Below are 23,808 nucleotides of genomic sequence, written 5' to 3' on the forward strand. Positions count from 1 at the left end.
ATAATATGAAACAACACAATGCATAAAAAAACACTCTAAATCCAACAACAAAGCATACGTTACACTTAAGAGCATAATATAGGAAGTTTGTACATATTAGAATGAAGAGGTACAAAAAGAAATTTTAGTGGGTTGCTTAGTGGGATTTGACACACTTGCTAACCTATATCCTAAGCATCTTTAGGCTACTTCATTAAATCAAGCTCTGATATCATGCTGTGAGAAACCGTTCAAATAGTATTATAATTAAATATTAAATTGATTATTTACTTGATCAAGACTTCAATGATTAATTAGAATACCGCTCCGATAGTCATGGCACGTGTTTTGTGCCCAAGATCAGAACACATACCTTTCCAATATATCTCATCACAATAAAGCTTAACAAAGAGCGAGTAATTTAATTATATTACAAGTGCTCAAGAATCCACAATTTCTTACAATTTACAACAAAAAAGAGTTAAGAGGAGACTGAAACTAATCAACTCCTAGACAAAAGAAAACTATATAGCGAAAGGTAAAACTATAAATAACAAAAGGATAATGGAGTTATGTGCCCTTAGGCTCCATCACAAAAGCATGACCTCCAAGTAGTTGCCTACTCATACCCACCACCACCCTCGGCGGGCGTGAAGTAGCCAAAGACTAGCTTCTCCTTGCTGATAGCACTTGGAAAAGCAGAGTGAGTACAAAGGTACTCGCAAGACTTAATCCATATTGGGTACTTATATATAACCCGACTCCAAGAATTATGAATTAGGATGCTAGCAAGAATACGGCCACATGGTTAAGTAATTTATATGTGAAAGCAAAATTTGATAAAAACATGCGTGAGCATCTAGACTTAACCAACACAATTATTTAACTCATAACCATCAATTGAACATATATGTAAGAGGAACCATAGTAATAACATTTGTAAAGAACTATCTCAGCCTGACAACCACCTCAAACTAAACTCGAAACTCTACTGCTGCAAATGGACAAAAGCATGCTCATGACCGAGAGCGTGGTATTTCAAAATAATTTTACACCCTACAGGGGGAGTACAACTTTACCCATAAGACTCGATGATCATACGGCTTGAGTGACCACACAGGTCCACCCAAGGGGTACTTATATCCACATTTCCCAATAAGCCTCAACAATTTGAATCAAACATAGCTTGGTGCGAAGCCCACTTAGGTTAACTCCCGAAGCAACCTCAAGTGTCTCTTACAAGCTCGCCCACTCACATCGTCGATGTGCAAGCTCAAATGATCACAACTATAGAGGTATTCAGCTTATCTTACCATTAGATTACCATTAGATCGACATAAGTATGGTAAGTGCTAGAGCCAACTACAATAACAATCGGTGCTTAAGCAATGTAAGTGGTCTACGGTGTCTAGATTCCTCTCCCGACTTGCCCCGGGAAACTCCACATCGGAGTAGGAGAAACACCCCTAACACCGCCCACATCTCGCCTCATCCCTACTACTCATCCAACCAACACCATCAACCCAACATTGTTATCAATGTGACAGTAATTAAAGTCTATAGCTCACAAACGGGGTTGAACCACCGCTCGACTTCTACCGAAGAATCTATGCATAGCTAAGCATTTCGATTAACTTTTAAACTAGACCATCATCAAGTTAAACTCCGGTTACAAGGAAATAGATCACCAATAACTCAAGACGGGGTGTAATGCATTAACATAGGTTCTACCCATACAAGACCTGACGTGGACTCAACAACATACATAACGTACATAAAGCATATTTTATCACATTAGACACATTTGATCCGAATTAATGGGGGAAATATGCTTAGATGCTTGCCTTTAGATGCTTGCCTTGCTATTCAGGCAGCAGCCTGATGCTACCCACACAGAATTCACAGAACCTATGAGGCTTGGTGTCACCTTCAACCACACCCACATCACGCTCATGATCCTCGTTCACTAAATAAGAACGGATGCAATGATGAGCATGAATAAGGTACAACAATATATGCTACAATATGCATAACAACAAGCTAAAAGTGCAAGATATGCAAAATAATAGCAAACTTTGCGATCTAAACGACTTCGGAAAGCTAACAGGAGGGCGAAGACTCTGGGTCAAACTCGGAACCTCTGGGTCCCGGAACCTCAGCGTTGTACTCTGGATGGGGATTCTTGGTTAGCCATTTTTGAATTAAATTGAAAGGTCTGGGCTGAGTCCGAAACCTCTGGGTTTGGCTGAAATGTCGGAGTAAGGCTCCAAATGAGGATTCTTTGCTAAATCTAAATCGAATTAACACGGACCCTTCGGGTTTAACCCGGACTATCCAGGTTGGGTGGATTATCGGGGTGAGGCTCCGAGCGAGGGTTCTCGGTTAAAAGCACCACGGTACCCAGACCCTCCGGGATTAACCCAGACTATTCGGGTTAAGCAGACTTGCACTTCTCGATGATCTTCCTCGGCCGATTCGACTCACATGTTAAATCTATGCTACATAAATATAAATATAAACTATACAAAGGGTTCTAGAGTTAACTTGCACCTTAAACCTTAACGATTTTTTAGCACAAATCATTGAGGTTTTCACTAGGCTACTCGAACTATTTGGGCTGTCCGGCTAGGTTGCTTTGAAGGGGAAAACTCAGCTGATTTGATTTGCTAGCCTCTCCAAACCAAATGAAAATATGTTTGAGATAGTTCATAGAGTCTAGAACTCACTCACCAACCTAGAAACATAATTCCTGGCATAAATCTCATCCTCTTTTTTCTCTCTAAAGCTCAAGAACTCGAAAACTCTGCAACTTAGCTCCAGACTCGAAATTGACCCATCAATTCAGGCATTCTTGCCGAGGGAAGCCTAAGGGACTTACCCATGGTACTTGTGGAGGTTGGTGACCACCGGGTGATGAAGGAAATGAAGAAATCACCTAGGAAGAGGAGTCCAACCACGGTTCCTTGTGCTTCAAGCAAAAATACCAAGAATGTCAAGAACGGCTCGAATCTTCTGGGAAAACACAAATGAATTGGATGGATAGCAAGCTTATGAGCTAGTGATTGCATGAATACCACATGCGTACCTCGATTCAGCTTCTAGAGGGAGGAATCGAGGGAGAAAAAGAGATAGCTTAAGAGAGAGGGGGAGCTCAGGTTGCACGTGGGAGGGATGGAGAGCTGGGAGAGTGAGGGAGAGAGAGTGAGTTGGTGGGGGCTGCTGCCTCAAGAGGAGATAGGGTGGTTGGCCACTCATGTGGGCCCCACATGCTACAGAAAGAAGGCTATTTTCAATTGTGAATTCATTTCTTTCTCTCTAAATTTCTTTCTCTCATCCAGTTGACTTAAAACCAAGTGCTCCAATGCTCTGAAACAAAAGTACTCAAAATTAAACCTAATGCTTATGAAGCATGATTAGGTTTAATTATGTAATTACGATTTTAGGATGTGACATCCACACGGCTCGGAGATTTGAAGACTTGGCTCACAAGATGAAGTGAAGGCTCAAGCAAAGAAGCCAAGTGTACAAGATTATGCGTATTGATAAAGATCATAATCATTATATACCCAAATCCCCATCCAATGGTGAAAGGTACTAAATACAAAATCCTTTTAATTTGTACTTTTGCCTTGTCTAGCATTGCATGCTCTCAATTTAATTTATTGCAATACCTAGTATAGGTTTTTCATATGGTAGGTTGCTTGTGCTTCTCTCTTTTTTATGAGGAACCTACATGATATTAGTTGTAGGTTCCTTACATGACACTACTTTTACAATTGATATTCTTTCATGAACCAATCTATAGGATACTCTCCCCATTGTTATCAACAACAAGTGCATATCTATTACAAGTATTCAACACTTGTATGCACATATTTATGGGGAGTATATCTTATGGGTTGTGATTTTGAGACTAACATGTGTTTTAATTAATATCTTTTGTAATCTCATAGAGTGATCAATAAGTCCCCGGATGTATGCAATGCTTAAAAGTTTCAATTGGTATCATTGTCAATTCATTTCTACATTTAAGCTACCTCCATGCATGATATGACTTAAACTTTTTACCTCTACTTATTGTCTAGTTGTGCATGTATTGCTACTTTCCTACAAGTGGTATTCTCAAATGGCTCTCATTATATGTATGCACATATATAGAATAAGTTTAGATTATATCGTGTGAGTTTCATGAATTATGATCATTGTTTGTCTTTTTCAATTGATATCAATACCTTCTATCCTTACAATTAGTATATCTTTTCAATTGTATCAATTCCTCATAATTGTTCATAAGTGGTATCATTCATATGGATTATATTTTATGAAGCTCTCTCCCAAATGCTCTAATATTTTCCTTTGAGTTCAACATGTGTTTGCAGCCTTTTTGAGATTGTTGACAAAGGGAGAAAATTTTGAGACCAAAGCAAGATACAAATGAAGCAAGTAAGAAGAAAGAACTATCTCAGGTAGATTGTTGACAAAGGGGGACGCATCTCGAATTGACAAATGTGAAGAAACTCTTGCATAGGTCGATTAAGGGAGATAGTGACAATAGAAGAAAAAGAAAGAACTATCTACATGGCAGTCACAACGAAAAGGGGGACATAATGTTGAGGAAAATTGTAGCAAAAAGGGAGATATAATATTAGTAAGAATATGATTGTCCTTACAATTGGTATCTTAATTTGTTCTTACTATGCATCCAAGCAAAGACGTATGGTCTTATGAACTTTTGAAGTCATGTATTTTCTTAATTGGTATCATTTGCCTCTTGCTTTGGTTATGTTGTCATCAATCACCAAAAAGGGGGAGATTGTAGCGAAAATGACCTTATTTGTGATTTTGGTGATTAATGACAATATAATCATTGAGACTAACATGTTTGTCAAGACTACATATTAGTTGGTCTCATGGATGCAATATATGAGGAAGCCACCGAAACCGAGATAAAGTTTGATTGAATTAGAGAAGTCCTAGGAAAAATGACTACACCGTAAGATTCGTTGTTACCGGACACCGAAACATTTTCAAGAAAGATGTAAAACTGAGTTGAAATCATATTGTACTCATCGGAAGGTCCGGTGCTCAGAAGATTGCATACACCAGAATGTTTTCACTCAGAGGAGGAAATAAATGACTTCATCGGATAGTCTGGTGATATGTTTTCTTTACACATAGAAGCATTTGTTCCAGAGAAGACTGCAACTGTCGAAGATTGAAGATCAATACACCGGAAGGTCTGGTGATTAGATGACAGTGCACACCGAAGTACTCCCTCTGATTGCAAATGTAGATCGTTTTAGCCTCATCAACTATTCTCTAAATATATGTCATTCTCGAACTTCTATGCACTTTTTTCTCTTTTGTTCCCTTCTTGCCCTTGTTTAATAAATGCTACCTCTCTCACAAATGAATAAGTTATCTTTTCCAATGCAGAATAAATAAAGGGCAACAAGGTCATTTGATCTACTTTCTTAATCCTTGTGCACAAGTCTAAAACGACCTACATTTGCAATCGGAGGGAGTATTTTCCAGAGAGTTTGCAAAGAGATGGAAATCACAAACCGAAAGGGTCGGTGATCAGAAGATCTGAACATCGGACAATTGAACAATGTAGAAGATGGCTTGGTCAGGATCAAGTCTACACACTGGAAAGTCCGATGTTGGAATTGAAGGCAACGCCAGAATATCCGGTGTTAAGAAGAAGTTTGAGTGGAGTTCCAACAGCTAGTATCCACTGATATACACAGCGGATGATCCGGTGATTATACTATTGTTGTCACCGGACCATCCAGTGTTCACAGTAAAGTTGAGTCGTTGGAGCAATGGCTAGCTGGCGGGTTCGAGGCTATAAATACCCACCCACTTAGTCATTTGAAGGTGCTGGAGTCCAGAGAACCTCATACACATTTGAGAAGACATCCAAGCCACTAAAGTGCTTAAAGTGTTCATCCAAGATGATTAAGCACAAGAATAGGGAGTGATTAGTGCTTATAGGCCTAGAAAGAAGTATTGATAGGTGCTGCAACCTGGAGAGTGGATCAAGGAGTGATCCAACCATGTACTGAGAGGTACACCGATGCCTTGGAGTCTTGGTGACTCGTCAATAACTTATTGACCCTCCGACTTGGTGTGAAGCGGCGGCAAAAAGATTGTGTTGGGACGCGGAGGCCCTTGTCTTTGTAACTAAAGCTCTGAAGTGAAGACGACACATAAGTGACTAGAAGAGAGATTAGTGGTGAGATCTCACCTTAGTGGTTTGGTGGCTCATCGTGCTTGAGACATTGTCTTGGTGACTTGGTAGCTCAAGAGCCGTGACCAGAAGAGACTTGGCAACCGAGAGCATATTTTTTGTGGAGTTCTAACGTGGACTAGGGGTGACTTATGTGCTATCCATACCATCGGATAAAAATCCCTTGTGCTGATTTTATCTCTCTACCTTATTTACGTTTTCGCATTTACATACTTGCAATTTACATTGCTAAAGTAAGTTGCAATCCTCTTGAACTATAGAGTAGACACACTAGATAAACCTATAGCACATTTAGATAGAAATTGAGATAGGTTTATCTTATGAAGTTTTGGAGCAATTAGTTTCTAAGTATCCTAATTCAACCCCCCCCCCCCCTAGGACATCACTGTTCCTCACAATAGGCATGAAAATTTGAATTTTTCTTTTTGAATAGACAAGTAGATTACTATGATCTGAAATAGAGCCAAGAAATTTTAAAAGAGCACAACAGTGATATTTTAACAGAAAAAGAAGTTCCTGTTGAGAATTTCACATGCTGCTTTCTTTGTTGTATTTCTTTCTGAAGAACCAAACACCATCTGAATATGCATTTAAGAAAATAGCATAGAAGCCTGAATACGGTCTGCTTTAAGATGTTTTCTTTTGTCCATAATATTACTTTCAGAACAGAAAAAAAAAATCTGCCAACTCAAGGAGCTATGCCTTAAAGCAAAAGTAGCAGTTGGTATATGCTGAAAAATAAACAGCAAAATGTGCTTATAGAGATAAACAGCAAATAATGAAATACATTTTGAAATTTGAAAAATAGGGATAAATCTGCAATTTTATAGAAGTATGAATAGAAGAGTTTCGGCAGCATATACAATCAGCTCCTCAGGAGGATTGAGAAGTTCCTGCTTAGTCTCAGTCATATCCCAATCGATCTGATGCTGCTTAGCAATCTCCTTAAGAACTTCCAGCTTAGTTTGCCAAGAAGGCTTCTTAGCTGACAGCTTCTCAATTAGCTTCAAAAGGACATTAAGTTAAGTTGTGAAAAGAATGAACATGCGATTGTCACAATTGAATAATTTTGAACAAAACAAATATTGAAACTTACAAGGTTATGAACACAAGCATTTGGCCATAGGTCAACTGCAGCAGAAACAAAATCTTTGCCATAATTCTTTTCAAAAGAATCGTGCATCCGACCAAGTTTAGATAGTTCTGAGCATCTTGGAGTAGCAAAAATCAAACTGCAAATACCTTCTTTCAAGTCGGTTGGACATTCCCTAAAAAATAGTTTGGCAGCACAAGATTAGAACCTAGTTTTCAGAATAGACAAAATTGAAAGCATGGACAGGTTGCAAAGTATAAACTTCTGCTTTGCAATTATTTGAAGGTGTGTAACAATTAGTTTGTAGAAAAGATCAATGATCTCATTCGCCGTCGTAATGTTCTATTCTCTAATGACATGCTCAACTTGCAAAAAGAAACCAGATAGCTTCATGAGAAATATGGTCTGCACTAAGAAATACCATGCACATTTATAATGTGTAAAGGAAATTGCCAAGATAAATAATTACAGTAAACTAAACACATAAACAGTAACAATCTTATGTATTCTGAAGTGCTAAATATGAAATGTGATCACTAATTAACTGTTCAGAAGTCAAAGAACCATTTTGTCTACATGATTGTACTATATAGCAAACCTGCTAACTATGGTTGGATATAAATAAAAATCTCAAATTACTTTAGAATTAGAGCGTATTTAAGAAGTTTCCTTACCTCAAATGTACTAACTGCTAAGTAAAAGAGAAAACATCATATTTAAGGAAGTTAATCTATTCCATAACAAAGATATCAAACCATGATTTTTCTTTTGATGAAAATCAAATTATGAATTTGTGTGGCCATTTTGTCCAAATCAATGACTAATTCATCATTATACGCCAATATCGCCTTCCCTGCACATTGGTGCTCCAACGATCGCAGCTTCCTCATGGAAATCCTCAACCTAGAAACCCTTCAACTCTCACCCCTAGGCAAGGGCGCAACTCCTCCCAAATGGAGGAAACACACCACCGCAAGGAAGCCCCCATGACTAATTGAAGTAGAAGCAAGCAACATTTCAATGAGAAGTCTGACACACATGAAACAATACGTACTCGGATGTAGGCAATGTCCTCCTGGTGATCGTGGAGGAGCGCGACGATTTCTCTCCCACTGCTTCCATAACAGCTTCATTCACACAGTCGCCATTCGTGCCTTTATCTTATTGCCACATCCAAACAACTCGCATAAGCCTCACCATCACCACCACACAAATCAAAGAGGCAAATAGTGAAAAAAAGGAACAGAAGAACCATTTGGAGGTGCGGCGGGGCCTGGGAAGGAGTCCCAGGCTGGGGGTAGGGGGAGGTGGCTACGAAGCTGCGGCAGGTCGGTCGGGGTTATGGTGAAGGAGGAGGAGATGAGTGACATCAGCATGCCTGAAAGGGGGCGATGGGGAGGTGGCGTGGCTAAGGAGTTGTGTGGGGAATCAGCTAGGTGGCGGAGGGGCAGCGGAGTCGCGAGGTGGCAGGGAGGTGAGGAGAGCGAGGGGGTCAGGGAAGGGGGAGCGGAGGGAGAGCGGGGGTGGCATCGCAGGTGCGGCTCGGGCATGGAGGAGGAGGAGGCTGTGGTGGCTCGGGTGGCTGGAGAGTAGAGAGGAGCGGATGGGGTGAGGGGGTGTGGCGCTCAGGAGAAGTTGGGGCGATTGCGCAGGGGCCCCACCTGGCAGCACGATTCTTTTGTGAAAGGATGCACAGGACGGGACATGGAGGACCCGCCTTTCTGCGTGCCGTTTCTGCGAGGAAGGGCGAAACGTCAAGACGGATGGACGAGAAGCGGACGAAAGAAGGGTGTGCGCCCACCTATCAACGCCTGAGGGGAGTGGGCGGACAAATTAGAATAATGGATTTAGAATATTAAACAAAATGTGAGGTGTTTTGAGTTCATTCTAGCTAGACGAGCCCTTACTGATGACATCCCCTATTATGTGTGGTTGTCATGACGTGAAGTGACCAACTAGATTTTTTTTATCTCATGCATAATAAAAGGTGTATGTCGTATAGTCAAATACTATTACATATTATTATATTATTCTATAAGCACTCTGGTGCAAATAACATAAATTTATATAGTAGCTATCCACAGTTTATTATCTTCATTTTATTCTTATTCTATATGAATACTATAGATTCTATTAATACTCCAGTCAACTGTTATTTGACCAAAACTTGACAACCAGTCAATGCCTAAAATAAGATCATAACCTTGTACATCAAGCACCCTAACTTCTGTTTCAAATTCATGGTTTTGTAACTTGAATTGAAGGTTGTCACATTTGGTACTGGTCAATAACTTACGGCGAGACGAGCAGCCCTATACCACGTGCAGCCACACTTGTCTATCCTTTTCTACTTAGTTGGACAGATCACTTTTATTTGAAACGTCAGTACTACTCTGTGCTATAAACTGAGTGATCAATATGGAAATATTTATAGAAACAGTATATTGTCACTCATTTTGCTCTACCATAATAGAAAAACAACACAATAGTACAAAACATGAATAGTAATGCTCCCTAGTGCCGAACTTTTGAGTTATTTTCCTTGCACTTGCAATTTGTCCTTGGTTTAATTAATTTCTTTTTAAAACTCAAAGCATTCCTTGAAATTCCCATCTATATTCTAAGCATATAAGAATGGAATGGTATAATTATGTATAACACACAACATGGCCAGACAGAAGCAAAAAAAATACCCCTCCATACCATTATATTGGAAAGCATTTTATTCACAAGGATATATATATATATATATATATATATGTTGATCAAACATGGTCAACAATGTATACATAGTGTTACTAAAATACATAAAACAATTATGTAACCAATAAAATAGAAGTGCGACATCAAACATGTGGTGGTTGTATCCATGAATCAAATTAGTGTAATAATTGATGAAAAGTAATCTAGGAGCTCACAACTCAAACGCAAAGCCTAGGCTTCAACAATGAAATAACTATCTGTCCTAACCACCCTAACGAGATTTATTTTGGCATCTGGATTGTCTGTAACATATTGAGTTGAGTTGAGTTGGACTATAATTCGTGTTGGGATTGTTTGCTTAAAATTGGGAATCTAATTTATTTATAGTTTTCGATGAATAACGTGAGAGGTGACAATTGGGTTGATTAAGATATGGCCCTTATTTTCTTGTTATCATCATGAATTGAGTTGAGTTGACCTTCAGAGTATGAGAAAATCTTATACTTCTTCTGATTGTAAATGTAGGTCGTTTTAGTCTCCTTAACTATTCTCTAAATATAAGTTATTCTCGAACTTCTATGCGTTTTTTTCTCTTTTGTTCATATCTTACTCTTGTTTAATAAATACTACTACTCTCACAAATGAATGAGATATCTTTTTCAATGCAGAATAAATAAAGAGCAACAAGATCATTTAATCTACTTTCTTAATCCTTGTGCATAAATCTAAAACGACTTACATTTACAATCGGAGGGAGTATCTCAATATTACACCATTTTGTGCCAAAAAAATGCATCAGTGCATGCATGATCCTGATCCTTTTATACCCAAACTATAAACAAACTTTTGCTACATGGTATTGCTCCTCGTCACTGTACCAATAGAAGTCTATGTGGCATGACCGAATGTGCCAAGTACCATTCCAGACCACTACCTTTAGTTATGGGGGCATCCCCGCCCCTCGTGTATTCGTGTAGTACTTTGTCCATGCAACAGGTTGTGCCCCAGATAACACGACTAAAAAGTAAGGTTTAAACAATAAAATTATTTTGGTTGTACATTAACCCTATGGTGATTGAACCAGTCAATATGAAAATTTAGAAGTTCAGACCAAGCACAATATAATATTCATGAAAAGAAAGTTATTTATTAAAGAAAAATTGGCGCTTTATTCCTTGATGAAGTGTGTTTGGTTCCTGAATCACCCCATAATGATTCACCGGATGCGTAGAATTCTGAACGTGTCGTCCTAGGACGGACGCTCGTTCCCCGCGGGGCCCGCAAAACGGAACACCTTTGCATTTGAGCCGCCACTCGGTGGGCCCTGGCCGCGCCCGCGCCCCCGTGCAAACGCCGTGGCGTAAGCGGTGGTAGAAGCCGCCACCCGTCCGATGCCCTCCACGTGTTCTCGTCAACGGTCACTATAGCTCGGCGCACACGCGTCAAGATCCCCACGCGCTATGTATGGCGCCCGTGCCGCACGGTGCATGTTTCCAAGCCTCCTCGCGTCTTGCACGACCAGAAGAGAGCGAGAGCGCCGCAGGAGGATCAAACCAGCAGCTGATTGGAACTGATCACCTTGAGCAGCGTCGGCAGATTGTTAGGAGGCCGCCGGCCTCTTCGGAGGAGGAATCAATCAACAAGGAGATGAGCGGCGACGGCGGAGGGCCGGCAGCGCAGCCTCAGGACCTGCAGCTGCCGCCGGGGTTCCGGTTCCACCCGACGGACGAGGAGCTGGTGATGCACTACCTCTGCCGGCGGTGCGCCGGCCTGCCCATCGCCGTGCCCATCATCGCCGAGGTCAACCTCTACAAGTACGACCCCTGGCAGCTTCCAAGTACGTGTCGTCCACTCCTTGCATGCACGTTTCAATTCCAAGTCATTAGCGATCGAGTTCTGTGAGAGGAGTTTGTTTCTGATTTTTCGCGCATTTGTGCATGTAGTGCGTACAGAGCTCAGACGTACGCTAGCTGGTAGTAATTGATTGCCTATGTGTGTGTGCAATCATAGGAATGGCGCTGTACGGCGAGAAGGATTGGTACTTCTTCTCGCCGCGGGACCGCAAGTACCCGAACGGGTCACGGCCGAATCGCGCGGCGGGAACGGGCTACTGGAAGGCCACCGGTGCCGACAAGCCGGTGGGCGTGCCAAAGCCGGTGGCCATCAAGAAGGCGCTCGTCTTCTACGCCGGCAAGGCGCCCAAAGGTGACAAGACCAACTGGATCATGCACGAGTACCGCCTCGCCGACGTCGACCGCTCCGCCCGCAAGAAGAACAGCCTCAGGGTAAGTTCTCCTATCTCTGTGCAGAAAATATCGATTCATTTGTCACTGTGTTGTCACTACTGGTCATCAGTACCGTATCGATCGATATGTTCAGATAAGAACATAATCATAGCCACGTATGGATCACAGAATCATTAGCGATCGAGTTCTGTGAGAGGAGATGGTGAATGATTCCTCCTTGAGTCTGTGTCTCTCTGACGGGCTGATTGTTTTCCTCGAGGTGTGAACGCTGGAGATGCCGCGCCGTGCGTCATCTCTCTCGGGCGCCAATTATTTTTCGCGCTATTGCGGGCTGTGACAGTGATCGGATACGATCGAAAATGGCACATCAATAATGCCTTCGGATTTCATTAATAAAATAGCACATAATTGTTATTCCTTTTTGGATGATAGATACGGCGATATGGTTATGGTACGAAATGATAGCTCAAATTAATCAAAAGATTTGTTTTTCTTTCGTTTTTTGCTGCTGCAGTTGGATGATTGGGTGCTGTGCCGAATCTACAATAAGAAAGGCGCGCCGGAAAAGCCGACCGGCGGGGGCCGTGCCGAGGCGGCGAGCCACGGGGAGCAGGCGGCCGTCGGCTCCCCGCCGGAACAGAAGCCAGCTCTGCTGCCTCCCGGGGCCGCAGGGACGGGCTACGCGCCTCCCTTGTTCTCGGAGCTGGCGGCGTACTACGAGGTCCGGCCATCGGACTCGACGCCGCGCGCGCACGCGGACTCGAGCTGCTCGGGGCACGCGTTGGCGACCGGGACGTTGTCGTGCGGCGGCGAGCGGCCGGAGGTTCAGAGCCAGCCCAAGATCGCCGAGTGGGAGCGCACGTTCGCCACCGCCCCTGGCCCGGGCGTGAACCCGGTCGGCTCGATGCTGGCCGGGCAGCTCGACCTGGCGGCGGGGCTACCTGCGGGGGACCCACTGCTCCAGGACATCCTCACGTACTGGGGCAGGCCGTTCTGAGCCAGGACGGTGTCCGGCCGCGTGCGCAGTTGGGTTGGGATCGGGGTGACTCTGGCGAGCCGCCGACATCGATCGGCCCGGTATGCTACCGGCCGTTGGATGTTTGGTGCTATCTGATGCAATCATGCAAGTGGTCTGGACGGCGGCGATGAGGCCGTGGAGCCCTGGTCGAGGAGCAGGAGCACTAGTTTGCAGCGAGAATTGAACTAGGCTATGTATATGCGATCGATTAATTTGGTGCTGGGCTTGGGTTCTTGTTTAATTACTTAATAAATTTTGTTTTTCTTCTTGATCCTGTTGATTTGGTACGAGATCTCGCATGCATGCACGGTATTGGTACTGCAAAGTCGTGCATCGATGCATATCAGATCGATCGATATTGTAGCTGCTAGTACTAGCTTGGCGGCAAAGCTGGAGGAGAACAACGAGGTAGTATAGGCATAACTTGAGTACAATATCTTTGTAACGGATTTATGTTGAGTGAATGCTTTGGTCCCATTGTTCTCTTCAAATCCTTGTTTTCTGGATAGTGTTTCTTTTCAAATCAACATGTGTGAATTTCAGTTACAAAGTGTATCACACATTTCACGTTTTCTTTTACAAGAAAGTCAGCTGGAATTTTCGATCTACCAGATTGCTCATCCCTGTTCCTATGTGCGTCGTTTTGTTCTCCCTAGTTGTCTAGAATTTGTATACGACTATTGTTCGTAATATGAAAATAGAAATACCTATATAGTCGTCAATAAGTGTCGCAAAGAGGGATATAGATTTATATAAGTTTAAATCTCTGAATTAGATAATAGCCCTACGTACTTTTTTGGTTTGATTATTTTTAGGATTATGTAGTATAAATATATTTATGTATGAATCTAATCCTAAGAATTAGATAGATTGTGCCGTGTTCCTATTGCTAAGATCTAGTCAAATGATGATTAATTCTGCCATAGATCTTTAACATGTATTGATGTTCTACCCGACTAGACCTGGTTTGGGGTTCACAACTTTAAAGATCTCAATGCTCGAGTTGGTATAATGCTTCAATTTGTGTGAATTGGCTTTCCCAGGCTTGCTTCGCTTTGAATTAGATTAACTTGAACATATCATCTCTCCTCCTTTTAGAGTGAGGGAAATTCGGTCATGACCTACCCAGATTTCTTCTGATGTAATATTTTCGGAGGTAGACTTCTAAATAAATTCTAACCAAATAGGAGATAGCTTGCCTATCCGATACGATTATATTCGTTATATTTTATCTTAATACGCTTATTCTGTGATGGCTACAGTCTTGAACCGAATAGGATATATACTATCGTCATATACCTCTTATATATAGTGTTTATAGAATATCCTCATCAACGGGTAGCAAAAATGACCATATTAGGCTATGATTATGATTTTGGTGATTAATGACAATATAGTCAATGTGACTAACATGTTTACCAAGAATATATGTTAGTAGGTCTTATGGATTCAATATATAAAGAAGTCATCGCAACCGGAACAAAGTTGGATTGAATTGGAGAAGTCCTAGGAAGATTTGCCTCACCGGATGGTCCGGTGCTCTGGGTGTTGAACTCACTGGAGCATATCTGACAAAGGGGAGAGAGGTCTGAAGACCTCACCGGAAGGTACGGTGATCAGAGAAGATACACACAGGAGCATTTTGTCCAGAAAAGGTTGCATCCATTGAAGTTGAAGATCAAAGCACCGGATGGTCCGGTAATCAATGTGTTGCACACACTGAACAATAAATAGCACAAATGGATAGAAGGAGTTCACTACGCCAGAAGGTCCGGTGTATGTGTTGTACACACCGAAAGCTTAACACCAAACTAATTTACACAGGGTGCCAAGTGTTGAAGAACGAAGTTCAAGGCACCGGATGGTCCGGTGATAGATGTTGTGTACACCGGAGTATTATTTTCAGAGAGAGTTGCATTGGCTCGGTTGGCTAAAGTCAACTCGCCAGATAGTCCGGTGATGAAGTGCATCGGAGCAATTTACATAGAGAAGAAGGAAAGGCTCAGATAGCTTGGGATAACTCACCAGATAGTCTGGTGATGGAGATGAAGTATATACCAGAATGTCTGATGTTCATAGAGGCTTGAGTAGGGTTTCAACGACTAGTTTATGAGAGTGTACTAACCGGATGATCTGGTGTTAGTACTATTGTTCTCACCGGATCATCCGATGTTAACAATTTTTTTGAGTCGTTGGGTTAATGGCTAGTGCGTAGGTTTGAGGATATAAATACCCCTCCACTCAGTCATTTGAAGGTATGGCAAGCTGTTGGAGTTTAGAGGAAGCTCATACACACTTGAGAAGATATCCAAGCCACCAAAATGCTTAATGTGATTATCCAAGGAGATTAAACACAAGATTAGTGAGTGATTGGTGCTTATAGGCCTAGAGAGAGTGTTGGTAGGTGATTACAGCATAGTGAGTGGATCAAGTAGTGATCCAACATTGTACCAAGTGGTACGCCGGCATCTTAGAGTCTTGGTGACTCGTCAGCAAGCTTGTTGATCCTCCAACTTGATGTGGAGCAGTGATAAGAAGCGTGGACAGGGACGTGGAGACCCTTGCCTTGGTGGCTTAAGCTCCGAAGTGATCACGGCGGTAAGGAACCGGAAGAGATGCTAGTGGTGAGATCTTTCCTTGGTGGCTCATCTGGGTGGATGTTTTATCTTTATATCTTGGTGACTAAGAGCAATGACCGGGTGCTGATCGGGAGCATATCCTTTGTGAAGCTCCGACGTGGACTAGGAGTGATATTCATGGCATCGATACTACGGGAAAAAATCCTTGTGCCGAGTTTAACTTCTCTACCTTATTTACATTTCCATATTTACATTATTGTAATTTACCTTTTTAGATAGGTTGCAAGTACTTTGATCGGTAGAGTAGATACACTAGATAAATCTAGAGCATATCTATATAGAATTCGGTATATGTTTATCTCTTGTTATTTTTGGAGCTAAAATAGTTCAAAGTGTCCTAATTCACCCCCTCTTAGAACATCACCGATCTTTTCAAACGGCAAGGCCCCACATATATATGGAGTTGAGCAAGGTGATCGAGCACGCAATGAAGGAAATCTTCCACGACGGAGAGCGATAAAGGAGGTCTTCCACGACGGAGAGCGATAGTTTTGGTGCATATGTGCTTGATCACCGCCTCAACGACATAGCAAATGCTACATCAGAACGACTGGGATGGTGATATGAATCAATACTATATCCTAAGCGTGGAAGAATTGGAGGCTCTCAGGGGCCCTACTACTGTAGCGTTAGGCCCTGAGTACGTACATGTACCTTATACGTATATATATGTATATATACATATATAAATACATATGTAATTTTCTTTTCCAAAAATTCTAGAAAAATATCGAAATGAATATTAGTTACATTAATAAATCAGCTGAAAAAATCTACAATGCAAAAAAATATATCTAAAACTCAAAAAAATATGAAACAATTTTTTTAGGTTAGTATTACTTTCACCTACATATTAAAACTATGTGCATGCATAAAAGTACTATTATTTTCTCTATAATTAATTTAATGTGTTTAATATTAATAATTTTATAAATAAATATTAAAATGTACAAAATTTGTGAACTTAATTTTTTAGTCTTCTTTTGTCGTGCTCTACACAGCAAAATAAAAATAGGCGTGACGTACGCGCGCCAATCAGACTAGTATAATCTGTGGACATGCCCCAGTATTAAGATTTAGTTTAACAGAACTCTAACTCCAATATTTTTAAAGTTAACTATTCTTAGCTCTAAAATAGCGTGGAGATAGAGATGTGATTATACCGAGAATGTTTAGTGAGCGATTTTAATTTTATTTTAATCTAAAAATATGAATTTAAATTATGTTATCTTAATATATAAACTCAAGATATGATGTAAAGTTGGAAGTTACAGCCCTACTCAAACAGCGCCTAAAATTTCCACTGAAACCGATCCGAGATTTCTATGTGAAGACCTCGTGGAGGTTCTAGGCTGGACGCATTCGTTCTACACAGCCAAGCAAGCGCGTTTATCCCCGTACGTGGCAGAACCGGGTGCTTACGAATCACCGTGACGCGCTTCTCAACTTGTCCGGCCGGCACGCAACCCTGCGACATGAAAGGTCGAGTGCGTACGTTACGTACGTGTGCTTGGCACCGAACCGCTGAGCAGACAGCGGCCGAGCTTGCTCGGTGGTGGGGTGGTAGTAGCGTCGCCTCATCTGCCCGCGGCTGGGTTTTAGGTGAGGTGGTTGTGCGTGGGTTTTTCCAATAAGGTTATGTTTGGAAGTAAGAGGAGAGAATTATAGGGAAGTAGACCTCTTCTTCAAGTAAAGATAAACTACTAGTTTAATTCTAAAGCACACTTTTTAATGAAACAAAAGGTTAGTTCTAAATTATAGGTCAAACCTTCTATAGCTCAATATAAATTATAAACATGCGTACATTCTTGGAACGTAAAAGACAAGTATAAATCTATCGTTGCATGTTTAAAGCTCAACAATTGTTGTGAGACAGAAGAATTGTTTTTCGGACAGGTTTGAAATCCCAGATGAAAGCTTTTTCAGCAGCATCTGATCTTCAGGACTGTAAACGTGAAGCCAAAGGGCTAATGAACAGCTTGGGAAGGAGCAGAGCAACAAGTAATTTGAGCATCAAGAACGAAGCCTCAGTTGATAAACAAGAAAACAAAAAAAAAATGTAGAATTCAATCCAAGAACACGATTTCTATGGATGTGTGCTCTTTTAAACACTTTCTGTTACAAAAACAATGCAGACCAACATGCACTAGGAGCAAGTCACAAAAAACACAGCACCGGCTAGAACAAAAATAGCATGATTCTTCGTAAAAAGGAAAAAAAAGAAGCAAAAGCCAATGCACATGCAGCAAGTCTTGAAAGGATCATACATATGGAGTAATATTTCTCTTCAGCCAAATCAATCACACATATGGTTTGGTTGTACTTGTACATAATAGAAAACTGCATAATGATGTGTCACTGTTCATGTTAGTAATAGTGCTTGTTCACCTTCAGCTTATGCTTGGTATGGCAATTCTGATTCTGGCAAAAACAACACAACAAACTAACTTTGTTTTAAAGTAATGGGAATCTATTGGTTCAACCAAGAATATATACTTGATAGCTTCACCGACAGCAGTTGCAATTAAAAATGATCACAAGAACACAGATAATGCCAATTAGGGATGGAAACGAGCCGGCTCGTAGAAGCTCGGTGAAGTGTAGGCTCAGCTCGGATTGCGAACAGAGCTAAAATGACGGCTTGGCTCGGCTTGGTTACAGGCTCGCGAGCCTGCGAGACCATTAGGCATCAGTGTAGGCTAGAAGCTCAAAAACACCTCACTTATAAACAAGGAACATACGACAACAACAACTACTAGATTTATTTATATACATTCATGCATGAGTCATAAAACACAGCTCAGACTGACACCAGGTAGCCTCAGACTTACTGCGGCTTTGCAGTCTTCATAACCACGCCCAGCTATATGCCTATATAGCTATACACTACATCCATCACGAGGCCTAGCTATGAATTAGCATGGCAACAAATCAATGTAGCAAAAATATACACACACACATTGTCTACAAATAAACGGATTGATGATGGAGTGCTGAACTACTGGGCCAGGCATGCAAAGGGTCCATGGCTCGGTTTGGCTCACAAGCGCTCGCGAGCTAGCTCAGCTCGGCTCGATTCACAAAGCGAGCCAGTAGTGTGGCTCGGGCTCGGCTTGTTTGGGTAACAAACCAAGCCGAGACGAGGCTCCACGAGCCCGAGCTAGTTCATGAGCCGTGAGCCTTTTGTTCAGCCCTAATGCCAATCACACACAAGTACTAGATCAGGCAAATGTATAAATCAGAAAGAAAATAGTATCCAGTATCACATGCCTAAAATTCAAACAAAGATTAACACCTACACCTGACTAAGGAGTCTTTTCCTAAAGATCAAGAACCCCTTTTCTTCTTTGATTTAAACCACAAATATTTATCAGAAATTCGAGAGCTTTCAAATTAACATCAATCCTAAACCCCATGGGAGACAGGATAAGCTCAAAGCAAAGCAGCATTTGCGAGTCCATAAACTTAGATTATAGACAAAGGCTAACTAGAGTATATACCTGCATATATGAACACATCACTCCACCCAATCAACCAATTTTGATAAAAGAATTGATAACCAGATCTACCAAATTTTGCACAAAATCAACACATATAATTACTGGATCAACAAGAACAAATACAAATCCACCTACATCACCATACAGTTTGAGGTATAAAAGAGGATTTTCGTTCCATACCTTCGGCCAGAGAGAGAGAGGGAAGAAGCACGTCACCTTCCACTTAACTGCGACCAACCAACAATTTTCCCTTCCCCGAGCACTATGTCAGAACAGCACAGTGACGGGTGATAACCATCATTAGTGAAAGTTACTATATTCGTCACTCTTATTGTGTCACTAATGATAAAATATTAGTAACAGGTTGGGACCCATCACTAATGACCATCAACAGTGACGGGTCATAATTGAGACTCGCCACTAAAATACGTCTCCTATGGCCTGAGCAGGCCTGTTGCCTATCACTGTGACCGTCATTAGTGACGGGTGTATATACCATCCGTCACTAATTATCAATCCCAAATGACGGGTATCTTTTCAACCCGTCTCTAGAACTCAGTCATTAGTGACGGATGTATTTACCATCCGTCACTAATTATCTGAAACCAGTGATGGGTAGCTACAACCTGTTACTGGTGGATGAGTCATCAACGACGTGTTATGAGTCATTAGTGATGGGTATCTTTCCAACCCGTCTCTAATGACTGATTTCCAGAGACGGGTTAGAAAGCTACCCGTCACTGGGACTATGTCATCAGTGACAGGTGAATTTATCACCCATCACTAATATTCTCATCCCTCAAATGAATGTCAGGATTTGGTAGCCGGTTTCCCCTACAAATAAGACACATCACATTCATGTCATACCCACATTGTAGGGACCAAGTCACGAGATATACAACCACAAATTATAGAATCAAAAGTCCTCAAAACGTACAACGACGCAAGTCCACATCAAGATAGTTATAAATTACATAAGTCAAAAGTGCAACCACAAATTACATAAGTCAGAGTCCTGTCTCCACAATAGAACTCACCTTTCGAAGGGACGACTTTGGTCATTAAGAACAAGGTGATCTGTGCTCGAATGTTGGAGAGTGCAGACTCCTCGATGTTGCCGTCCGGTAAGCTGAATTCCTGCTAAATTAAAGTAGTTATGGAAAAAGTATAAAATTAGCGTGAGCAAAATCATTTTATCATCGGATATTTGTAATAAATAAAAGCAGCTATGAAAAGACTATGCAATTATCTTACATCTGGGGATTTCATATCCTTTCCTGCCATGAATAGCAGCATGTGATGCGCAACGTAGAATCCACAGGAGTTGCTTGGTGGTTGTTGGTGGCACTGGAGAGGGAAAAAACCGTTAGTTCGAAAGGAATAAAATGTAGTAGTAGAGTATTTGAAAATATGTATGCTGGCATTTACCGTGAAGATGGTCTTATGTGTCAGTGTGCGGGGCTCCTTCGGATTATACTTTGAATCATAGCGCATATACATGTCAAAAGCCCTACATGCGAAGAGGGATCCAATAGTCAACATTTGGTGTAATTTTGAAAAATTCAATATGTAACATAAGTCATGAAGAGCTTACTCGTCGAGGATTTATTTGACAAAAGTATAGTCATGTTGTCCCCGTTCGCCGTTAGGTCCCACCACTGGTCTTAATGAATCGAGGTACCATACCAAGTTCCACTTAGGGGCAATGACCAGTAAAATTCAATGGTCACTCGTGTTGTGAGCAGCCATCAGGTAGTCTCTCTTCAAAAAGTGTCTCATTGCCCTAGCCACATATTCCACAACGAATTTCCTTTGTTGTTCCATCAACGAAATCGTCATATTTTGGGAGTCAAGGAATCCGAATGACTCCTTCTTCCTTGTTTCTTGTATTAAGTGTTTACAGATAAGAAATTAGTTAGATTGGAATTTAGTGGTAATAATTAATGAACATCTAGTTTGAAAGGGCTTACAATGTAAAGCATCACAATAATCCCACGTCCAGGCCATCGAGGTTGAAGAGGTCATATAAGTCGTTGAAGCCCACGAGAAAGTAGTTCTCCCTAGTCAAGAAGTGACGATTTTGGTAATATAAGACAATGAAAATCTTCTTCTCTCTACAACCTTGCAGGTAGTAATTATGCAACTCAGCACAAGATTGTCCCACCCGTCGAAGTGGATCTGCCAGCAGCAAGGGCTTCCCAAGCTTGAATTTTGGGTTTTCCTTAGTTCAAGCTTCCCCTATCCAACGCTTCTCGGCAATTGAGTCCTTACCAGAGGACTTGGATTTCTTCAGCAGCTATGTCTTGGACCATGGACTGGACTTCTTCACCTTCTCTAGGCTGCCCTCAGGTTGCTTAACTGTAGATGACAGAGTGAGCAAAGGAGACACAACTAGTGCATCTCGAGGTTGAGGTTGAGGGTAGGGAACTTGAATGTCCAGGCGGATCACTCCTAGATACCGTGTGCACCACGATGTCCCGCCTCTTCCATTGGATCCTTTAAAGACGAGCTTGACTCAATTTTTGGATCTCATCATTAGGGGGATAGGCAAATCTGTGTCCATGGCATTTGCATGTACAAAATCTACAAAGACCACGGCATAGCCAGGACGTATCGGGATTGTATGTGAACTGCATCCTCTACATCGACATGCACGACGTTGGATTGGTCTACTCTAACTCTTTTTTCACTGCACTATACGTCTTATGGTAATGATCTATGATCTCCTACTAGCATAGCTTCCTCGTTGAATGCAGTAGAAATTTTTTGTTTTATGCTAGCATATCCTACCCGTTCTCTAACATATCTTCGATAACGAAACCCTCTCCTTTGATAGTTGGAAACACAACATGAAAGAAGTAGGCCTGGTTTGCCATAGAGCAAAGCTGTTTGTAAAAGTTGCTTTACTTTCGTGGTTAAAGATTTTTTTCTAATGTTTTCTAGGCTTAGCATAGGTCTTCCTGTTTGAGTCTACTACTCACCCAGGTAACTATCCATCTTGTTTCTCTCTCTCTCTATATATATATAGGGACTCCCCTCCTGTTATATCTCCTAATTTCCTCATCGGGATTTTTAAAGGGGTATCAAAGACATATTGATCCATAAATCATATCGATTGTTCTCTAAACTCGCTTACGTATTTTTTCTTTCAATATTTTCTCATATGAGTTTATAATAAGATAATAAGCAATATAGATATATCATTTTCTCCTTATTTTTCTCACTAGGTTTTAAATGAGTTTTAATGACATATCACCATCTTATATTTCTCCTCAAGTTTTTTCCACATGATTTTTAGAGGAGTTTTTATGTGATGTATATGGATTAGTAAATTGATCAAGGTGGAGTATTGTGAATTAACACCTCTAGTAAGCTATTCTAACATAGTGACCATTTGTGTATTTAACTATATGATTAATTGCATTATCAACTATCAAAAGCTGTGTCTATTAAGAAATGATGTCTCTCTAATAGATATTTTTTTATCATGTACATTTAGTATATATAAATATATAAATACCCTATAAATTAATAACAAATTTTTTTCATTTCATCTACTTATTTCTCTTTCTACGGTTACTTGTAATACAGTGCACGAACCATCAGCTGCTCCAGAAACGCGCTTGGAGCTTGGAGAATGCTCGTGACATGCGATTGCTATCGGTTTGCGTAGGCCAGGCCCGGTCAAGTAACTGGATTTCGATTCAGGCCGGGCCTGCACCTTATTTTTAGTAGAACCGGGCCTGAGTTTCAGTAAGAAGGCCGGATAGTTGGTCTTAGAACTCTGGAGATTTCAGATCACAACCGTCTTTTTGTGTGGGCTTATGTGCGCTGTAGCATTTCTGACTACTATTCTATTTCCTTTTCTCCGGGTTTTTTCCCTAGAAAATGCTAATCTTCTTTTTCCACACAAGGCTTTAAGGAGCTCTGCGCTTATACTATTTATTGTATTTGCAGCGACCTAGATAGTAGGGGAAAATCAACTCGTATGGAATGTGAACATATAGATTATCTCGTATGTCTATTCTTTTCATCTTATATCTATTTATCTGTTGATTTTTTTTATTTACTCTATAATTTTTGTATCTACTATCTCAATATAAATCTTGAATGTAAATAAACGATCTTGATAACTAATACGTTCACAAGGACTAGTGAAAATTTCCCTTCCACAAGATAGTGGATACAACAAAATACAGCCACGTACGTAGTGTACTAGCTTACGAGTAAGCCAGTGTAATACGTAGTTACATGAATATACGCATCACCTGATGCATACAACAAATCACCAATCTCATGTGCTAGCTCCAAAATAAATGGGCTAGAATAATTGGTTACTTTTAGATAATGAGAACAATAGATTCTAGCTAGCTACCA

General features: G+C 41.1%; 1 protein-coding gene across 1 annotated transcript; it reads left to right on the forward strand.

The window, feature by feature from the left end:
* The first annotated feature begins 11,517 nt into the window (after nt 1–11,517).
* Nucleotides 11,518–13,561, forward strand: LOC133928906 (NAC domain-containing protein 48-like). The gene is made up of 3 exons (XM_062375426.1): nt 11,518–11,865; nt 12,039–12,313; nt 12,789–13,561. Exons 1-3 carry the CDS (start codon nt 11,676–11,678, stop codon nt 13,269–13,271), a joined length of 948 nt encoding a protein of 315 aa, XP_062231410.1. The 5' UTR covers nt 11,518–11,675; the 3' UTR covers nt 13,272–13,561.
* Nucleotides 13,562–23,808: the final 10,247 nt, after the last annotated feature.

The sequence above is a fragment of the Phragmites australis genome, chromosome 9 (assembly GCF_958298935.1).
Source record: "Phragmites australis chromosome 9, lpPhrAust1.1, whole genome shotgun sequence".
NCBI lineage: Eukaryota > Viridiplantae > Streptophyta > Magnoliopsida > Poales > Poaceae > Phragmites > Phragmites australis.